The 17,425-nt window shown below is 42.8% G+C and overlaps 3 protein-coding genes across 3 annotated transcripts; all 3 read right to left on the bottom strand.

Moving 5' to 3' along the window:
* Window positions 1-2,709: 2,709 nt before the first annotated feature.
* Window positions 2,710-5,753, bottom strand: NAT1 (N-acetyltransferase 1). Its single transcript, XM_080638232.1, has one exon. It carries the CDS (start codon window positions 3,912-3,914, stop codon window positions 3,042-3,044), a length of 873 nt encoding a protein of 290 aa, XP_080494358.1. The 5' UTR covers window positions 3,915-5,753; the 3' UTR covers window positions 2,710-3,041.
* Window positions 5,754-8,197: 2,444 nt separating this feature from the next.
* Window positions 8,198-9,085, bottom strand: LOC308232161 (arylamine N-acetyltransferase, liver isozyme-like; the record flags this gene model as incomplete). Its single annotated transcript, XM_080638231.1, has 1 exon — window positions 8,198-9,085. The coding sequence occupies one exon, from the start codon at window positions 9,083-9,085 to the stop codon at window positions 8,198-8,200; it is 888 nt and encodes a 295-aa protein (XP_080494357.1).
* A 6,132-nt stretch (window positions 9,086-15,217) lies between these two features.
* Window positions 15,218-16,159, bottom strand: LOC308232160 (arylamine N-acetyltransferase, pineal gland isozyme NAT-3; the record flags this gene model as incomplete). The annotated part of the gene is made up of 1 exon (XM_080638230.1): window positions 15,218-16,159. The coding sequence occupies one exon, from the start codon at window positions 16,157-16,159 to the stop codon at window positions 15,218-15,220; it is 942 nt and encodes a 313-aa protein (XP_080494356.1).
* Between the last annotated feature and the right edge of the window lie 1,266 nt (window positions 16,160-17,425).

Raw genomic sequence — 17,425 nt, 5'->3', positions numbered from 1 at the left:
GAGAGACATCAATTTGATGGGTGGACCACTCAGTGGATAAAGAACTGGCTGGATGGCTGCACGCAAAGAGTTGTGGTCAATGGCTCGATGTCCGACTGGAAACCAGTAACGAGTGGTGTCCCTGAGGGATCAGTGTTGGGACCGGTCTTGTTCAACATCTTTGTCAGTGACATGGACAGTGGGATTGAGTGCGCCCTCAGCAAGTTTGCCGATGACACCAAGCTGTGTGGTTCGGTTGATACGCCGGAGGAAAGGGATGCCATCCAGAGGGACCTTGACACACTTGTGAGGTGGGCTGATGCCAACCTGATGAAGTTCAATGAGGCCAAGTGCAAGGTCCTATACCTGGGTCGGGGCAATCCCAGGCACAGCTACAGGTTGGGCAGAGAAGAGATTCAGAGCAGCCCTGCAGAGAAGGACTTGGGGGTGTTGGTCGATGAGAAAATGAACATGAGCCGGCTGCAGTGTGCGCTCGCAGCCCAGAAAGCAACCGTATCCTGGGCTGCATCAAGAGGAGCGTGACCAGCAGGTCGAAGGAGGTGATCCTGCCCCTCTACTCTGCTCTTGTGAGACCTCACTTGGAGCATCGTGTACAGTTCTGGTGTCTTCAGCGTAAAAAGGACACGGAACTGTTGGAACAAGTCCAGAGGAGGCCATGAGGATGATCAGGGGAGTGGAGCACCTCCTGTATGAAGAGAGGCTGAGAAAGTTGGGGCTGTTCAGGCTGGAGAAGAGAAGGCTGCGTGGAGACCTCATAGCAGCCTTCCAGTATCCGAAGGGGGCCTATAAGGATGCTGGAGATGGACTCTTCATCAGGGACTGTAGTGACAGGACATGGGGTAACGGGTTAAAATTTAGGGGAAGTTTAGATATAGATGTAAGGAAGTTCATTACTGTATGGGTGGTGAGGCACTGGAATGGGTTGCCCAGGGAGGTTGTGAATGCTCCATCCCTGACAGTGTTCAAGACCAGGTTGGACAGAGCCTTGGGTGACATGGTTTAGTGTGAGGTGTCCCTGCCCATGGCAGGGGGGTTGGAACTTGATGATCTTAAGGTCCTTTCCAACCATAACTAGTCTATGATTCTATTCTATGATTCTATATGGTTTGGTGACCTGGGTGAATTGCCATCAGCTAGACCGGAGGTGGTGAGTGTTTTGAAGCTTGTAATGTTCCTTGGGATCTCAGGGGCCACCTTGTTTTGATAAATCATTTAGAAAGGGGTAAAATTGGACCTTAGTATGAGGATAATATGAACACAAATTACAGATTGAAGTCCTTAGCTCCAGAGAAAAACTATGTTCATATCTCAGAGCTTCCATTGTCCCCTGTTACCTCTTGCTTGGCCTTTGGTTCCTTGTCCCTGTGCCAGTACATGAGCACTCAGGCCATTAGCTGCCACCACGGCCAGTAACAGGAAAGAGCTGACACACACTTTGGCTAGCCTAGAGCTGTTGGTTGCCAAGCCCACCACTGGGCCTCCTCTTTGGTGATCATCTTCTTCCTAAGCCTACAAGCTCTTTATCTGGGAACCTGTAGGAACTGACGTTCTCCAACACCACTGTCAGATTTGTTCAGTATTGGCCTGTTTGGCTCAAGAAGTTTGTGGTGGGAAGTGTTGGCCAGTAGATCGATAGCATGGTTGAACAGACCTCATTTACTTAGCAAATGGTGTGTGCAGCAGTCAAGCAGTTAGGGACTCTGTACTTAAAGCAACTTCTGTATGTTTTTACTTTTCTTTATTTGTTTTCAGGTATGAAGTTAGAGCATTTGTGAGATTCGTGATCACATGATGTCTTTGAGCAAAAACGTATCAGTAGGACAAATTAACATTTGACCAATACTAAGGATTATTGTAGATTAGGGAGAAAGAGTATTTTTCAGTTTTTCTGCTTGCATTTTTGATGCATTTGAGAATGTTTCCCTTGATTGGGCTTTTTGCAGAGCAGCAGGGTAGGTTTTTATAAATGGGGAAATGTGACTGTGAAATGATTCTAAAGAAGGAGGTTCCTTTAGATTTGGTTGTCTTGACTTCTTTTTTCACTTTGATACAGCTAAATTAACTCACTTGTGACATGAATGTGTCTGTGCTAAGTTGTACTCATTCAGGATACCTGTGTGAACTCCCATGTTTGTTATACACAAAGCGGTGCAGATTTAATAGTATAGTGGGGGTAGCTTCATTGTTCTACTTTCATTGTACAAATAACTTGCAATGCTAAAAATACCAGTTTTCCACCCCTTTGAGGCAGAAGTAAATCTAAGCCAGTTGTGACATTTAAGCCTTGTTCACCCTTTAAAGGATGATTACTTGTCAGAAGCAGAGCTTGTAGGTATCTCCTTAGAGCCCATCAGCCACAATAATGCTGCAGTATATGCAGTTTTCATCACCAGAAAAATACATACGTACCAAAAATTACTTTGGGCAGTTTACTGCAGTAATGGCAAAAGGAATGCGTATGATGGTAATTTTCATTTTGGACTATGTTTTGTCTAAGGGTGATGGTGAAAGAATTATGGCTCCTAATGCTTCTTTCAAGGATGACATTGTTTTACTTATATTAAAGGTAGAGAAGTGAGATGAGCTGCAAGTGGTTAGATCCTGTGAAAAATGAAGTTCTAAGTGTGTACTTCATTGTCTAAATGGTCACAGATTACTTTTCTCCCTATAATAACTGCAGAAAATGTGTTGGCAGCATATCACAATTAATAATCCATAGTCCTATTATGTGCTATAGGCACTCCAAAATTCCCCAGACATATTTCTCACCCAAGTTTATAAGCAAATTCAAATGAGATCCTACATTTGTGCCAAAAATTGAATACAGTCATCTCACAACAGATAATTCTATCTACCTAAGATTTCCTTTTTTTTTTTTATCTACCTGACTGATTTTTCCCAGAGCAAAATTCACTTTAATCTCATATTAATGTATTTTTCCTTCAATTGGCTGGAAAGAATCCCGTGATTTTCAGTAGTGATTGCACAGACAGTGGGGGGTACTGTATATACATAGCATTAGCGTAGGTTTTCCTGGTAACCTAGATTGTGTAAAATCCTTTGACATTAACTGGGACAAGTTTCCTATTGAGGGTTACGTTGAATTTCTCTTTGAGGGTTTTTTCCACTTCTTCACCTTCAAGAGTTACAAATTCCACCAGATCCATATTTTCCTTGTAGTTGTATGTGGTCTCAGTGAGTGTCCACCCAATTAGCGCTCTAAACCCATCAGTGGTCTGGAGAGTGCAGATGGACTTCTTCGTAAAGAGGGAGTCTGGAGAGGTCTGAAGGTACGTGCACTGGAAACGGAAATCTTCCACTGTCCGTGGCTCGAGGCTAAACATGTAAACTTTCCGGCAGTCTTTTTTCTCCAGAAGATCAGAGTTTGAGAAGTTTTGATTTGGGATATACTGTTTCCGTCTCATTTTCTCGAGGTACCAGATGGCATTTTTCTCTGTGAAGCGAAAGACGCCAGGAGCCTGGGGCTGGTCTTTTCCCGACACCAGCTCCATCGGCTGCCACATCTGATAGGATACACCGAAGCCTCCGTCGACAATGTAGGCTTTGCCATCAATAACTACTTTTACAAGGAGATGGGTCATGAGGGTGGCATACGCGTTTTGGTGTGGATTGAACACATACGCTCCCAGAAAGCTGGTGTCATACCCCAGATGTTTCAGGACCCAGCCCAATAGCTGGTTGTTTTCCATGCACCAGCCACCCCGCTTCCTCCGCACAATTTTGTTATACACATGCTCCAACTCCAAAGTAATTTGCTCCCCACAATGGATGCTGAGGTTTTCAAAGGGAACAGAACGGATGTGATGCTGGAATATATCGGTTAAGGTTTCCAAATCTTGTTTTTCAAGGGAACCTTTATAGCCAGTTCTTGCAAAATACTCTTCAAGGTTCATGTCACCTGTAAAAGAAGGAATTGTTTTTTGGTTTTGTTTCTTTACATCAGTAAAGAAATGATGCTGTGAAAAACTGCCCAAGCTGCTGCCAACAAAGATGCTTTAATGTACTGAACCTCAATGGAGCGTTTTTTAAGGGTAACAGGTATTCATATCAAATGGTTCCCCCAGCAAGAAAAGCAGCCCATATGGGGGTTTGCTGTTTGTCTTGGAGTCATTCCTATGGCAAAGAGCTAATGCAGTTTCAGCTTGATATGCCACAAAATGGGGATTTGCTGCATTTGCATTGTAACAGAGGGGTTGAGAAGAAATGTAAGATCACACTAGGGAGTGTTCAGGAGGGTTCATGAAAATCAGTCTAAATCCACTGTTCAGTGAAAGAAGTGTCAATGGGGGAAGCAGTGTTATCTGCCAGTCGGAGGGAGGATAATTTGAGCTGGGATTCACATGTTCTTTTCATGCGTCTGCCACTGATTCACTGACGGTAAATGAATTGCTTGTACGGTGCATGTTGCTCTTTTTCCAATTACAAAAAGTGAGAATGATACTCCCTGCACATTTTGTAAAGTGTTGAGTTTTATTCAGATAACGGAAAAAAAACTCTGACCTTCGCAAAAGTCACAGACCACCGAGTCTCTTGCCTGCTCTGAGTGTTGCACAAACTCATTTTGGTGTTGGAATAATTAATCTGACAGGAGGTGAGTGACCTAAAAGACAAAGAGCACATCTCTGTTCTCCACTGTGCCCTGCGTCTTGCAGGGTGTCGTGAAAATGAACAAGAGCTCCTTTACATCTCTCTAGCCCTGGCCTTTCTCAAAACTCCTTCCTTTTCAGGTGTAACTGAGAATTGCTGGAGCCTCATACAGTGCATCCCTGTCTGTCCTGCCTCCAGCAGTGCACTGTCTTGATAGGACTCCTCATGAGCAAGATCGCTGCGTGAGAAAGTACTGAACTTACTTTTTGCCTTCTAATACCCTAGCAAGTCACATATAGTCATCTGGCTTTCGCAATGGCCCATCACTGCTGGCCACAGTTATGAGCTGGATGTGTTGTATGTATCTGATGCTGTTTGTAAAACACACTGTGGATTGTCTGCTTGGATATGGAGCTGGGCACAAAAAGTTTTGAAGGCTTGAACCTTCACAAAGACGGCACTAAGTGGTTCAACAGTCTAGAGTTACTACAGATACTTAACTTCTAGACAACCGCAAAGCTACTTGGAAATCTTTTGTGCATAAAGTAAGCTGAGATGTAGACAATATTAACAACTCAGGAAGACTTGTATTCAGATAAATTCAGTGGTGAGCTGCTGAATGTTTACTGCAAGCTTGAATTTCTCAAGATGATTTTCAGGGTCAGATTCATGATGCGCATATGCACAGTATAGAAGCAGCTGTACAAAGGTGATAGAGAGCCCCATCAAAAACCTTTCTACAGAGAGGAATTGAGCTTCCAGTGAAACTTAAGTGTATTTTTGGAGGATATTCTCAATGTAATATTTGTTAAGTATAATGTAAGACTCATGACACTTTTTTCTTTTGATTTGCAGAATCCAAGTCTATCCAATTCTGCTTGCTCAAATTGTGAATGCTGAATAAATCACACCAACATAAAGCTGGTTTTCAAGTTTTATCTTATTTATAATTTCTCTCTGAGGCTCCATAATATGATTGATCAGCATTAGATCTTGACTGTACAAAATAAAAGCTACTATTCTTTTGAATTTTGAGCAGATGAAAAACTAGATACTGAAAAGCTAATCCCACAAATGTGGCTGTGATTTATGCAGAGAAAAACAGCAGAAGAACTTTAAAGAACTATTTCTAAGCATGCAAATGAAGGTACTGTTATAAAAGTGTTCCTCACCAATACTATGCACACTATCAGCAATTCCACTGTTAAAATACATTATCTGTCTACCTTTGTCCTAATACTTCAGCACATGGATTTTCTGGGGTGCAGCAACCAGTTTGTAATTTTTTTAAGTTGTTTTTAGAGGACTGTGATTTTATGCCCAATAAAGCATTATCTACTATTAGATTGCTCTTTTGCTTCCTTTGCATTTGCAATATTTTAAAAGTTAAAAATCTAAAATAATAACTTCCAACAAAAGGTTCTAGTTCTAAATTTGTATCTACTTTTTATCTAAACAAAAGAATTCAATCAAATGAATCTCCTCCTGAAGAGCGAGAAATGAAAGAATTGAAATTGCATTATCACTGATTTACCCTCTTTAAGAGCCCATGCTTAGCAGATGATATTTTCGCTCTATATCCACACATTTCTATATATTTTTCCTAAAGAGAATATTATTTATCTTATTGTCCACAACCTTTACTATCATAAAGAAACTAGCTTTTCTTTTCATTGGAGGTTTCTTTAAGAAAATAAACTTACCTCTTAAGATAGCCTTATTTGTTTATCAAGGTCTTCAGCTTCTGGGTTGTTTATTGCTGAGGCAGCAGTCAGTAAAGCCAGGAGCGGGTACAAATTGAGGGGATTGTCTTCTTCTAAGCTGTGCTGGCCCTTACTCCTGAATCTTAAATGCTGAGAAAGGGCAGAGTCCATCCAACATAGAGGCACATTTTTGGACTTCACTGATCCATGAGCAAATTAAACTTTGTTTCTTTCCTATTAATAGATGTTTATGTTTTCCCCAGTCAAGACCAGAATGAGCTTGTTTTCCACATAAAATAACTGCAATAGATAGCTGCAAACAGCTCTGTAACTTTTTAAAATTAAATTATTGTTATTTCAGAATCCAGCACATTGTGGGGGAGGACAGTCATCTGCTTCTTTGCGAGTACGCTGCCATGGTGTTGCAGGCTGCATGTTCCCATGCTCCACGGATGCACAAAATGACTCTTCTTTGCCCACAAAGGAATTTTTGCTATCTGTTCAAAGCTTCTGCTGCAGCAAGGAGTTATTTTGGAGGTGCCACACCTAACAAATTCCATGACAAATGCTAATTTGCACAAAGTAATGCCTTTCCACTCTGAAACTTGGTCTTCTGCATCTTTAAAGTGCTGCAGAGCTGTTTATTTAATTCTCTCCCTGTCAAGCATGTCTGCTCTTCATCTGGTGGAGGTGGGAAGTCAGAGGTCCCTTTTGGAAAGTCAGAGAGGGCATCAGACTGCATCTGGGAAAGCACAAGAGGTTTAGGCACATCAGGTGCCCCATGAGTCTGCGTGGTTGACTAATACAAGCGTCAGTCGTTTTCTTGGCCAAGGACTGATGCTCTCCTGTTGCCCTTTTTAATAATACATCCTATACGATATCTGCCACAAGCATCATAAAGGTAAAAAGCTTTTGTGTTACATATAACACGCTGTGAAAAACCACACCAGTGGCATGTTCTGACTTCCTATTGTTTTCTTTTTCATCTGCAGTATTACTTAATTCAGGTAGCTCTTGTGCAGAATGCTGTTTAGAATAAATATGAAGAGTTTTATCTGTAGTGCTGTCATCTCTGCTTGACATCACAGGAAGGTTAGGCCCCAGAAGTTTAAATTATAGTTTACAAAGGTTGATCTAACTTTGATTGTTTCCATTTTGGCTACCCGAAGCCTGGGTTTTAAGAACTGTTGAATCATCTCATCTTCTACTGATTTTGTTTCAGGGACACAGAAAAATCAGAATCAGAAAATTAGAGAGCTTTGGGGATTTTTTAAGTGCTCTTGCATAAACAGCTCACTTTAAGTCAATTTCTGGTAAGGGAATAGGACTCAAGTCTTTAAACTTATGTCACCATAAACTAATCAGCACCTAATAGTGGCTTGTTTTGAGAAGGTCTTAAGTTTTGGGTTTTTTATGAAGTCTCTGAAAGCCAAATTCAGCTCAACTTTCATTTCAGCCTGTTAAAGAAGTGAATAATTCTTAAAACTCTGCTGAGAAGAAGATTGGAAATAATACCAAAAAAGGATTAGAAGTCTTTTGTGTAAAATGGTAACACAGCTGCTCCTTCTGTATCATTTCGGTTTTCTTTGCCACAAAATATATCTGAAATAAAAGCAAATCCAGAGAGGTGGAACAAAATGTTACAGAGTCAAAAGTCTATTTCCATATGGGCAAATTAGAGGTAGTGAGGTATCTCAGTTTCTAAATTAGTAGCTTAAGAAAAAACATGTAATTGGTATATGCAGTTAATTAGCAATATACTTGAATTTACCAAGCTTTGTGTCCACCTGACTAGCTCAACTTTAGAATCAGATTAAACGCCATTAATGTCAATTTGGAACTTTTTATATTGGCTATATAAAGATCCATCTAGAACAGCATTAGGATTAAATTGTATCTACTAAATTAGGTGGCAAGCCACGAACATTTACTGGTGCGAGTTTGTTCTCCAGCACTACACCGAATTTGTCTTTCAGTGTCTTCTCAACCTCTTCATCTGTGAGAGTTATGATCTGCACCAGGTCCATATCCTCCATGTAGTTATACTTCACCTCAAAGAAGGTCCATCCAACTAAGGAATAAATCCCTTCAAGGGTCTGGAGACTGCAGATTGACTTCTTCTGAAGTATGTTATCTGGAGACACTTGTAGGTTTGCATTTAGCTCCTGAAAGTCATTTATATGTCGTGGCTGAAGTGTGAATGTGTACATTTTTCTGATATTTCCTGGTTCTGGAGTACCAATGGCAGGCTCACTTTGCTCGGGAATATAATGCTTCCTTTTGACTTTCTCAAAGTACCAGGTGCCATTGTCTTCTGTGAAGCGAAAGATGCCAGGGGTCTGCGGCTGATCTTTCCCAGAAATCAGGATCAATGGCTGCCACGACTGGTAGGGACCACCAAAACCAGCATCTACTATGTAGGAATTTCCCTTGATCACCACCTTCAGTAGGATATGATTCATCTCAGCAGCATATGCTCTCTCTGCTGGTTTGTAACTATTTCCTCCGAGAATACAGATATCAAACCCTAATTCTTCCAAGGCCCAAAATAAAAGGTAATTGGTTTCCAGGCACCATCCACCACGTTTCTTTCTCACAATCTTATTGTAAATAGCTTGTAAATCCAATTCGATGGTCTCCCCACAATGCATGCTGAGGTTTTCAAAAGGAATTGCGCGGATGTGATGCTGGAAAATGACTGTTAAGGTTTGCAAGTCTGCATCCTTATGGGACTCATTGTAAGAAATCCTTGCAAAATACTCTTGAATGTTCATTTTGCCTGTGTGAGTAGAAAAATAGCCAATTACTGTTGTGTGGCTGTCAAGGGGTTCGCTCCTATTACCGTAGCATAGGTTAACCAGTCTGCAAATGCAGTCTAGGCTGTTTCATTGAGGATTTGAAAGAAACCTCTGCCCTTGATAGATGAATGCAGGCTCGATCTACCTGTGTCATCTGTATTAAAAAAGAGATGAGGATAGGAGCAGGTGACAATAATGCTTTCTCTCTCAGATGTTGTCTTCAACACAGGTGGATGTCTTTCCTATGGGAAGACATGGCACATGATACAATAGAATCTCTGGCCCTGGATGGGGGTCCCATGTGACAAAAACTTTATAAAAAGGATAAAAAACAGCTTTACAGAAAAGCTGCTGGACCATAACAGCGTGAAAGTCACAGCAATTTCTTGCTGTTTCTTTTACTGTAATAGGTAAGCAATTCTTTGTTTATCCCACAGGTAATTTAATTGGGCAGTTTTACCTTCATGGCTTCAGCTAGCTGGGATTAACATCTCAGTGTGTCACCATTTTAGACAGGCTCCTATGTGAAGTAGATTGTTGTTTTCTTAATCTTTTTAGTTACCCTGTGGAGTTCAGACAGAGCTTTGACCCTGGCTGTTGAAAGGAAGGAACTGTTAATTTTCCTAACCTAGGGATCAGATGAATTGATAATTACTAAGAATACATTCAAGGTATATTCATCAGCTTTTGGTTTCTTTTACCATGTTTTACAAACCAAACCCCTTAGTTTCAGCTCAATTTATTAGATATGTTTTATGTCTTCATGCCTCTGAACCCCTTTTCTTTCATTAGGCAAAAGAGATTGTCATTGGCTACATACTGGCTGCATGGCCAAGGTGCAAAAGGTTTCCTGTAACACTTCTAATCCTCTGACTCACTTGGTATCTGCAAAGATTTCTTTTGCCTTTAATTTAGATTTAATTTTGCTTTTTTTTCCATGCAAGAATATTTGTTTTCCAGAATCATTCATAATTTGCTAAGGACTGTATTAATTTCCAGAAAGTCTGAGACCTCATAGCAGGTTTCCTACAAGGATGCCAGAGAGGGACTCTCCATCAGTGACTGTAACGATAGGACAAGGGGTGATGGGTTCAAACTGAAACAGGGGAGATTTAGGTTAGACATAAGGAAGAAGTTCTTTACTGTAAGGGTGGCGAGGCAATGGAATGGGTTGCCCAAAGAAGTGGTAAATGCTCCATCCCTGTCAGTGTTCAAAGCAAGGTTGGACAGATCTTTGGGTGACATGGTCTAGTGGGAGATGTCCCTGCCTACGTCAAGGAGGGGTGGAACTAATGATCTTAAGGTGCTTTCCAACCCAAACCATTCTATGATTCTATGATTTCTTGCTCCTTGAAATTGGTCATATGTTCCCTGGGAGGATTTTCCAAAAATCATTTGATGTAGATAAGATGGGAGATTTCCAGCAACTGTTCTCAGCTTTGGTCCAACTGCTCCCCTAGGAGTGACCAGCAGTTTGACCTGATGTCCACGCCAGCACTCAAGCAAGTTCCAGGAGCTTTTAAAAATCGTATCTCAAATATATAGGTGGAAATACCCCCAGCCCAGCAGGTAAGCACATCAAATGACCTAACCTCTAGACTTTAACCCCAATTTTGATGCCATCAGCACAACTCACTTGACTTAGTTGTATTGCTCCAGACCTGCACTGGTACAGAACTCAGACTGGCTGATGCAAAATCCTAGGAAAATGTAACAGAATAGAGGACAATCCTGATAAAAGAATAAGAAATAAACATCATCTCTTCAAAAGAACACAAAGAGCTTACACTGAAAACCAGCAATGTGTCTTTGATATTGCAGTTTATGGGTTTTTTTCCATACTTTCTTATGACAAGGACACTCATCTCTGGCAGGATCTCCTTGGAAACACTGGTTGTACAAAGCCATTCCCTCCCCAACAGACAGCACACATGTACAGTAGCAAGCTCATCATGTGGTCCCGATTTTCTTTTCTATTCCCACTTCTAGCTGTTTTGTGTAGCCAGAAAGAAACATCTGTTCCCTGAGATAGTGTCAAGCTGACCCTCTGACCAGGAGGGGCTCAAGCGAGTCCATTAGCCTGATGGGTCTGATACGCTGTCCCTGCTCTGGGCCAGTAGCAGAAGACCTGATGTTCTCCCTGCAACCTGTTTCCTGGGGCTGGGTGTCCCCGTCGCCCCAGCAGTGAATAACCAGCTCCCCACTTCCAGCCATCACAACCTCCCCATCAGGAGCTTCCACAGGGCTCTGGCAATGAGGCTTTGGGAAAACACACTTTGGGAAATGCTCAGCCCATGTCTCAGTTTCCCCATCTGCCCCTTATCTGGCCTCATCTATTTAAAGCCTGTATAGTAGAGACAGCCTCGTGATGGCTGACAAAATGGGCTCTGATCTCAGTGAATACTGAGAGGTTGAAGTATAATAAACCTGCAGTCAAAACCATTGGTGTTGGGGAGCATTCACATAAATCTGTTTACTCCGTTGCCTTGCCACAGGCAGCTTTTCCTCTCTACACATCCATTCCTATCTTGGTAGTGAAGTGGCTGCAGCAGCAAGCAAGCCCTCACTCGGGACAGTTTGTATTCCAAAACCAAGTTGCCAAATATCTTAAGCCTCAGTTCGGATCTCAGCCTTGTTTGCTTTTGCTCCTGCAACAGCCAGGCTTCATTCAGCATTCGTGAAGGTTGGTGGGTAGTTGACATTCTGACGTGGGTTCTGCCTGTCTGCAAGCATCACTGGGGACTACTGTTTCCTTTCAGAATTAGGCTGAATATCAGGAACAGTTCCCTGCTAAAATTCATGAGAGGCTTCCAAGCTACTCTGTGAGCCTGCGGCTGGGTTTTTCATACACTGTAGCTCAGCATAAAGGGGTTAGTTTAAGTCTCCAGCAATTGATCTTTGCACTTGGACAATGTCCTTGCAATGCAACGCACGCGTGTTAGCCCTAGAGTTGCTGTAATTTATACTTCGCTAATATGCCTCCGGTGCTAAGCACATGGTATGCAGACCCACTGGGGTGGGCTTTTCCAAACAGGCTGACCCGCAGCTGGAGGATAAAGTTAAAGATCAGACACCCAAGCACTTACCTCTCTGCCAACGAGCTCAGCCTTGCTGCCCTGGTTTGCTCCACAGTTCCCAGGAAGTTCCTGGAACTGCTGCTTTTAAAGGTGCAGGCTGCCTTTACTGCCTGCAAGGACAGCCTTATCCTCTAGCAAAGCAGGAAAAGAGGGGCAGAGTTTCTTCTTTCCTAATAGTTTATATTCTGATGGTTTAGTTGATTTGTTTGTTTTGGCATATGCATAGAAAGCCCTGTCATGCAATTCGCTGTGTTAGGTGCTGTACACAGAGCCTAAAAATGACCCCGTCCCTACAGTGCTTACGGTATTGAGTAAATTTTAACCTCCCGCATTACTGATTAAGAATTGAAGCCCTTCAGGAGTGCAAAGGAGAGATACAGTATGGGTCTATCCAGCAACTTCTGTAAGCAATTATAATCCCATCGTCAACCCCACAGGTCAACCAGGTGCGTCAGTCTCTGGGGCACCTCAATGGTTGAACCCATGCTGAAGCAGCAAAACAACAGTGCAAATTTTGATGCAGATTTTACATTGTTGACACTCGTGTGGCCTGGAGCCCTATAGGAAGTGACTTAGATAGGAAGATAGTCATCCAAGCCAAGATTTTACTGGTGGGAGATGGCAACTGTTGAGTTAATCACACTGCACTGAGCTATTCTTTGTGAATGATACCAGACCCCCAAAGCAACAAGGTCAGATTTGCCAAGTCATTTAGCTAAGTCCCCTTGGGTTCAAAGAGAAGCCCTGTCCTTTGGCAGCAAGGATGCTGCTCCTGGAGACCCCTGTGCGCCCTGAGACTCCTATGCCTTTAAGGGTTTGTCTCCAAAGTTGGTGATAGGGAAAAAGCAAACCACTGCACTCTGAGATGAAAAGCCTCTTGTTTTTAATGTCCAACAGAGAGCTTCATTCAATTACTCAGCAATAAGATCTGCTTCCGTGGGTGTGCTGAGCAGGAGGGCCAGAGGCATTGAGTTGTGCCATGAAGCGGGCAACAGCCAGAGCAACGAGAACAGGTACAGAGGCTCCAGATAAGCCAGCTGAAAGGAAAGTGGGTTTTCCCATTGTTGTTTGCCCTTCACATGCTGAGTATCTGGGGAAATGGACATAATGCCCTGCTCTGATCTTAAAGGTCTTTTCCAACCTAAACAGTTCTGTGATTCTATACCCTTTCCCTGAGCCCATGAAACAGCCCAAAACATGAGAAACACCCAGGCATAGGGAGAAGAACGGGTGCAGCCCTTTCTAGGTGTTTCCCATGTCTGTTCCCACAAACAATGGACATTTCTGGTTCTGCATGGGCTTTTTCCTGCCCCACACCTCTGCAAGACCCTGCTGGGCTTTTACTTCCAACCTGATGCTCTTCCCCAGGCTGATGCAAGGAGAAACCGACCGAGTTTAACTCCTTTAGCTCTTTCACTAATATGGGGACCAAAGGAGGATACAGATTGCAAACAAACCAGATCCTGGTTTCCTCTAACAATCTGTTGCAAGTTCCTGGTCCACACTGTAAGAAGCCCCTGTTTCTTCTGCAGCCTACTACATGGTCAGTAGCTAACATTTCATTTCCCTATAGGATGGGGGAGTCTCACTTGCTGTAGGGGACTATTGCACACATGCAGCCAAGCACACATGGATGTGTTTGACTCTGGGAAGACAGGGATTTGGGAGCTCACCATGACTCTACGAAGTAGATTTTGGACATGCAGAATAGCAGCAGCTTTTATTAACTATAAATTGCTGGTTATAGAAAGCTGCACCCATTGCATAAGAAATAAAAAAAAGCAGTGAGTTACTGTATTTTAAAAGTCATAGCTGCAAAATATTAGCGCATACAAATAATCAGGACAACTGCGGTGATTAATGACATTTTTTACTTTATGGAATACATGTTGTATTTTGGGGAAAAAAACAACTTAATAGTTGTACTTCATAAATCTTTTTTTTTATTTAATTATAATTTACTTATATAATTTTCTTAATCATGAGTGCATAGTTGTAATGCTTCCACAATTTGTACTAAAAGGAATTTCAAGCATCTTCTCAAAGGTCAAAGTGATCACTGATCACATTTGAGCAATTTCTCATACTAAAAATCTTAGCCGTTGGGTATCTGATTAAGATTCATCATTTCTCCTTATACCAATATAATTGGTATCATTGCAGACACATCCTCAGTAGAACAGATGAGTTTCAGGAAAATAATTCAGGAAAAATAATTCAGCAAAAATTGCTGAGCCATGATAATTAATGTGCAATAACACCCGGAGTGGAGTCTTATGAGAGGAGCATCTACTCCCTGCAGGCTGCTGCTGGGTGATAGCAAACAGAACGCATGGGAGAGGCTTTCAGTTCAAAGAAATACTGCTTTTCGGTTATGACACTGAGGGAACGGGAGTTGTGTAAAGTCTGACGCCAGACAATTGTCTGCTCATGGTTCTCATCAGTTTTAGGACATAAACAGCCCATCCGTGAGTATTCGCGCAGTGTGGCAGAGGCATGGGACTGTCCAACTGGTGTGTGAGAAGGTGGTGTGAATGCAAGAGCAAAAAGGACCGGCTTATGGCTTAACTGTAGCAGATTTGGCACTGGATGTCTTTGTTTTCCCAGCTATTAAATTCCAAAAATAATACGGTATTCATTTAAAGAGGTGGGTATGGTTTCCCCGGGTGGCAGCACAAAGTAATAGAGAAAGAGACATACAGCTTCACTGCTCTGCCCTGCTACTCTGCATGTATTTAGAAAAGCTTTTACGAGATAAAAGGAATAGGGGATGAGCAGAGTCTGCTTGCAGATAAGCACAAACAGAAGGGGAGTGATTTGATTGAGCTGGGAAGAAATTATTTGTGCCCAAACCAAAAAAAGAAGCAGGAGCAGTTGTAAAAATAAATTTCTTTTCCAGATTCACTCCAGCATGTTCTGCCTTACACTGGTGTAGAGGGAAAGAGAAAGCTTAACGTTTAAATGCTTCTCAGAAACAGAGGGGAGGATTGTGTGTAATGCCATTGAGTTGAATTATAATTCAGACAGTGAGTTAGAATAGAGACAACCTGCTTGTATTGATGGGTACGAATTTCTTGTCTAGTGTTATATTGAATTTATCTTTCAGTGTTTTCTCCATTTCTTCATCTGCGAGGATTCTGATTTCCACCAGATCCATATTATCCCTATAATTGTACTTTATCTCAGTGAATTTCCATCCCACCAGAGCCCTAATGCCATCCATGGTCTGCAGGCTGCAGATAGACTTTTTCACAAACAGCGAGTCAGGCGCGGTCTGCAGGTGGGCATTACAGGCTCGGAACTCTTCAATGTCCCGTGGCTGAAGGGTGAAGAGATAAACCCGACGGCAAACTTCCTTTTCTATGTTATGGGAAGCGGAGGCACTTTGGTTGGGAACCCACTGCTTCCTCTTCACCTTCTCAAGGTACCAGACCCCACTCTCCTCCAGGAAGCGAAAGACACCAGGAATCTGCGGCTGGTCTGTCTTTGAAATCAGCTCCATTGGCTGCCAGATCTGGTAAGCCATCCCAAACCCACCATCCACAATGAAGGATTTGTCATCAAGCACCACTTTTAGCAGCAGATGATCGATTTCATCTGAGTATGCATCGTACTCCGGGACATAAACTTTTGATCCCAGAAGGGTGACATTGTAGCCGAGGGTTTTCAGGACCCAAGATAAAAGGTGGTTGTTTTCCATGCACCAGCCCCCACGGTTTTTCCTCACTATCTTGTTGTAAGTTGCTTCCAGGTCCAGCTCAATGCTTTCCCCGCAGTGGATGCTGAGGTTCTCAAAAGGGACTGCTTGGATGTGATGCTGGAATATATCAGTCAAGGTAGCCAGGTCTGGCTTATCATAGGAGCCCTGGTAAGAAATCCTGGTGAAATATTCCTTGATGTCCATGTTGCTGCTGAGAGAATGGTGGAAAAAAATAATAGGTTGTGTCAGAAGTGGTGGAAGAATCTTCCCCATCTCTTATAATAGGGCACTCATTATTATGGGTGGCCTACTCAGAAGATGAGCAGGATTTGACTAATGGCCCCATCAAAGGCAGCTGAGTATTAACACTGAGGGAAGCCAATGGGACATTGCTGATGAGCACAAATGTTATTTTTAATTGTTTCTTTTACAGCTGTGATGAAAGGCTCCAGCTGTGCTAAGCACATTTCAGTACAGTTCCTGCCCAGCAAAGCTACAAATCTCTGTAGGAAGGAACAAAAACAGTAGCAGCACTGTTTCCACACTGGAAATTACAGGAACTGAGCCTCTCCAGATCTGAACTGCCTTACTCTCTGTTTGACTCAGCAAAGCAGAAGCAGAAAACAAACCCTCCCACTCTTGCAGAGCAATCCAGAGCCTCCTCTGCAGCCAGATCTGAAATAAATCTGTCCTGAAGTGGTATTTCCTTCATTATTTAGGCAGCCTGGCACGAGCTAGTCTCGCTTGCTCCTGCTCCCCATGCTGGTAGTAGCAGATGTGACCTGGAGCACAGAGTGGGGGCGATTTTTAGGCCAGAAACACAGCAGAGAGGGAGGTTTTTTGCTTCATCTGTTGTGAGCTGTCTCCCCGCAGCACAGCTTAGCTCTCTAGCTCTGCTAATCACAACCCTACACCAGCAGCAGGAGGAAACCAAGGTTTGGGGCCAAACTACAAGTTTCAGGGGGCTTCACATTTTCTAACACCATTTTTTGGGGATGCATTTGCTCCTTCAACTCAAAGTCTCCCCAGCAGGGGTGGCTGCCCATGGGTAGGGGACCAGGCATCACCCTTCCCAACACAAGAGAAGGGCTCAGTGGGAGGCTGTGTGTCATAAGCACAGGGGGTGGAAAGCAGCTCGAACACTCCCAGCCCTTGAATGGTAAGGAAACAAGGAAGGGATATTGATATAGCCAAGTACTTTTGGTATTCCTCCCCAAGCACTGCTAAACTTCAGACGTCTCTGAAAATGGAGCGATGATGTTCAGGTTATTGACCTGAGAGGTCCCAAAATGTTCTCATGTTCCTGTATATGATTCTTAAGGCAAAATTGTAAGAAAAAGCCCAACTATTCCAACTGTCCCTCATGACATCCTTGTCTCTAAATCGGAGAAACATCAATTTGATAGATGGACCACTCGGTGGATAAAGAACTGGCTGGATGGCTGCATGCAAAGAGTTGTGGTCAATGGCTCAGTGTCCGGCTGGAGACCGGTAACAAGTGGTGTCCCTCAGGGATCGGTGTTGGGATCGGTCTTGTTC

Source organism: Psittacula echo (assembly GCF_963264785.1).
Source record: "Psittacula echo genome assembly, chromosome: Z".
NCBI lineage: Eukaryota > Metazoa > Chordata > Aves > Psittaciformes > Psittacidae > Psittacula > Psittacula echo.
Note: the sequence above shows the minus strand (reverse complement) of the source record. Positions and strands in the feature narration are given on the sequence as shown.

What these genes read in the sequence shown, in the direction of transcription:
- NAT1 (XM_080638232.1), bottom strand. Translation starts at nt 3,914, where the DNA reads ATGAACCTTGAAGAGTATTTTGCAAGAACTGGCTATAAAGGTTCCCTT.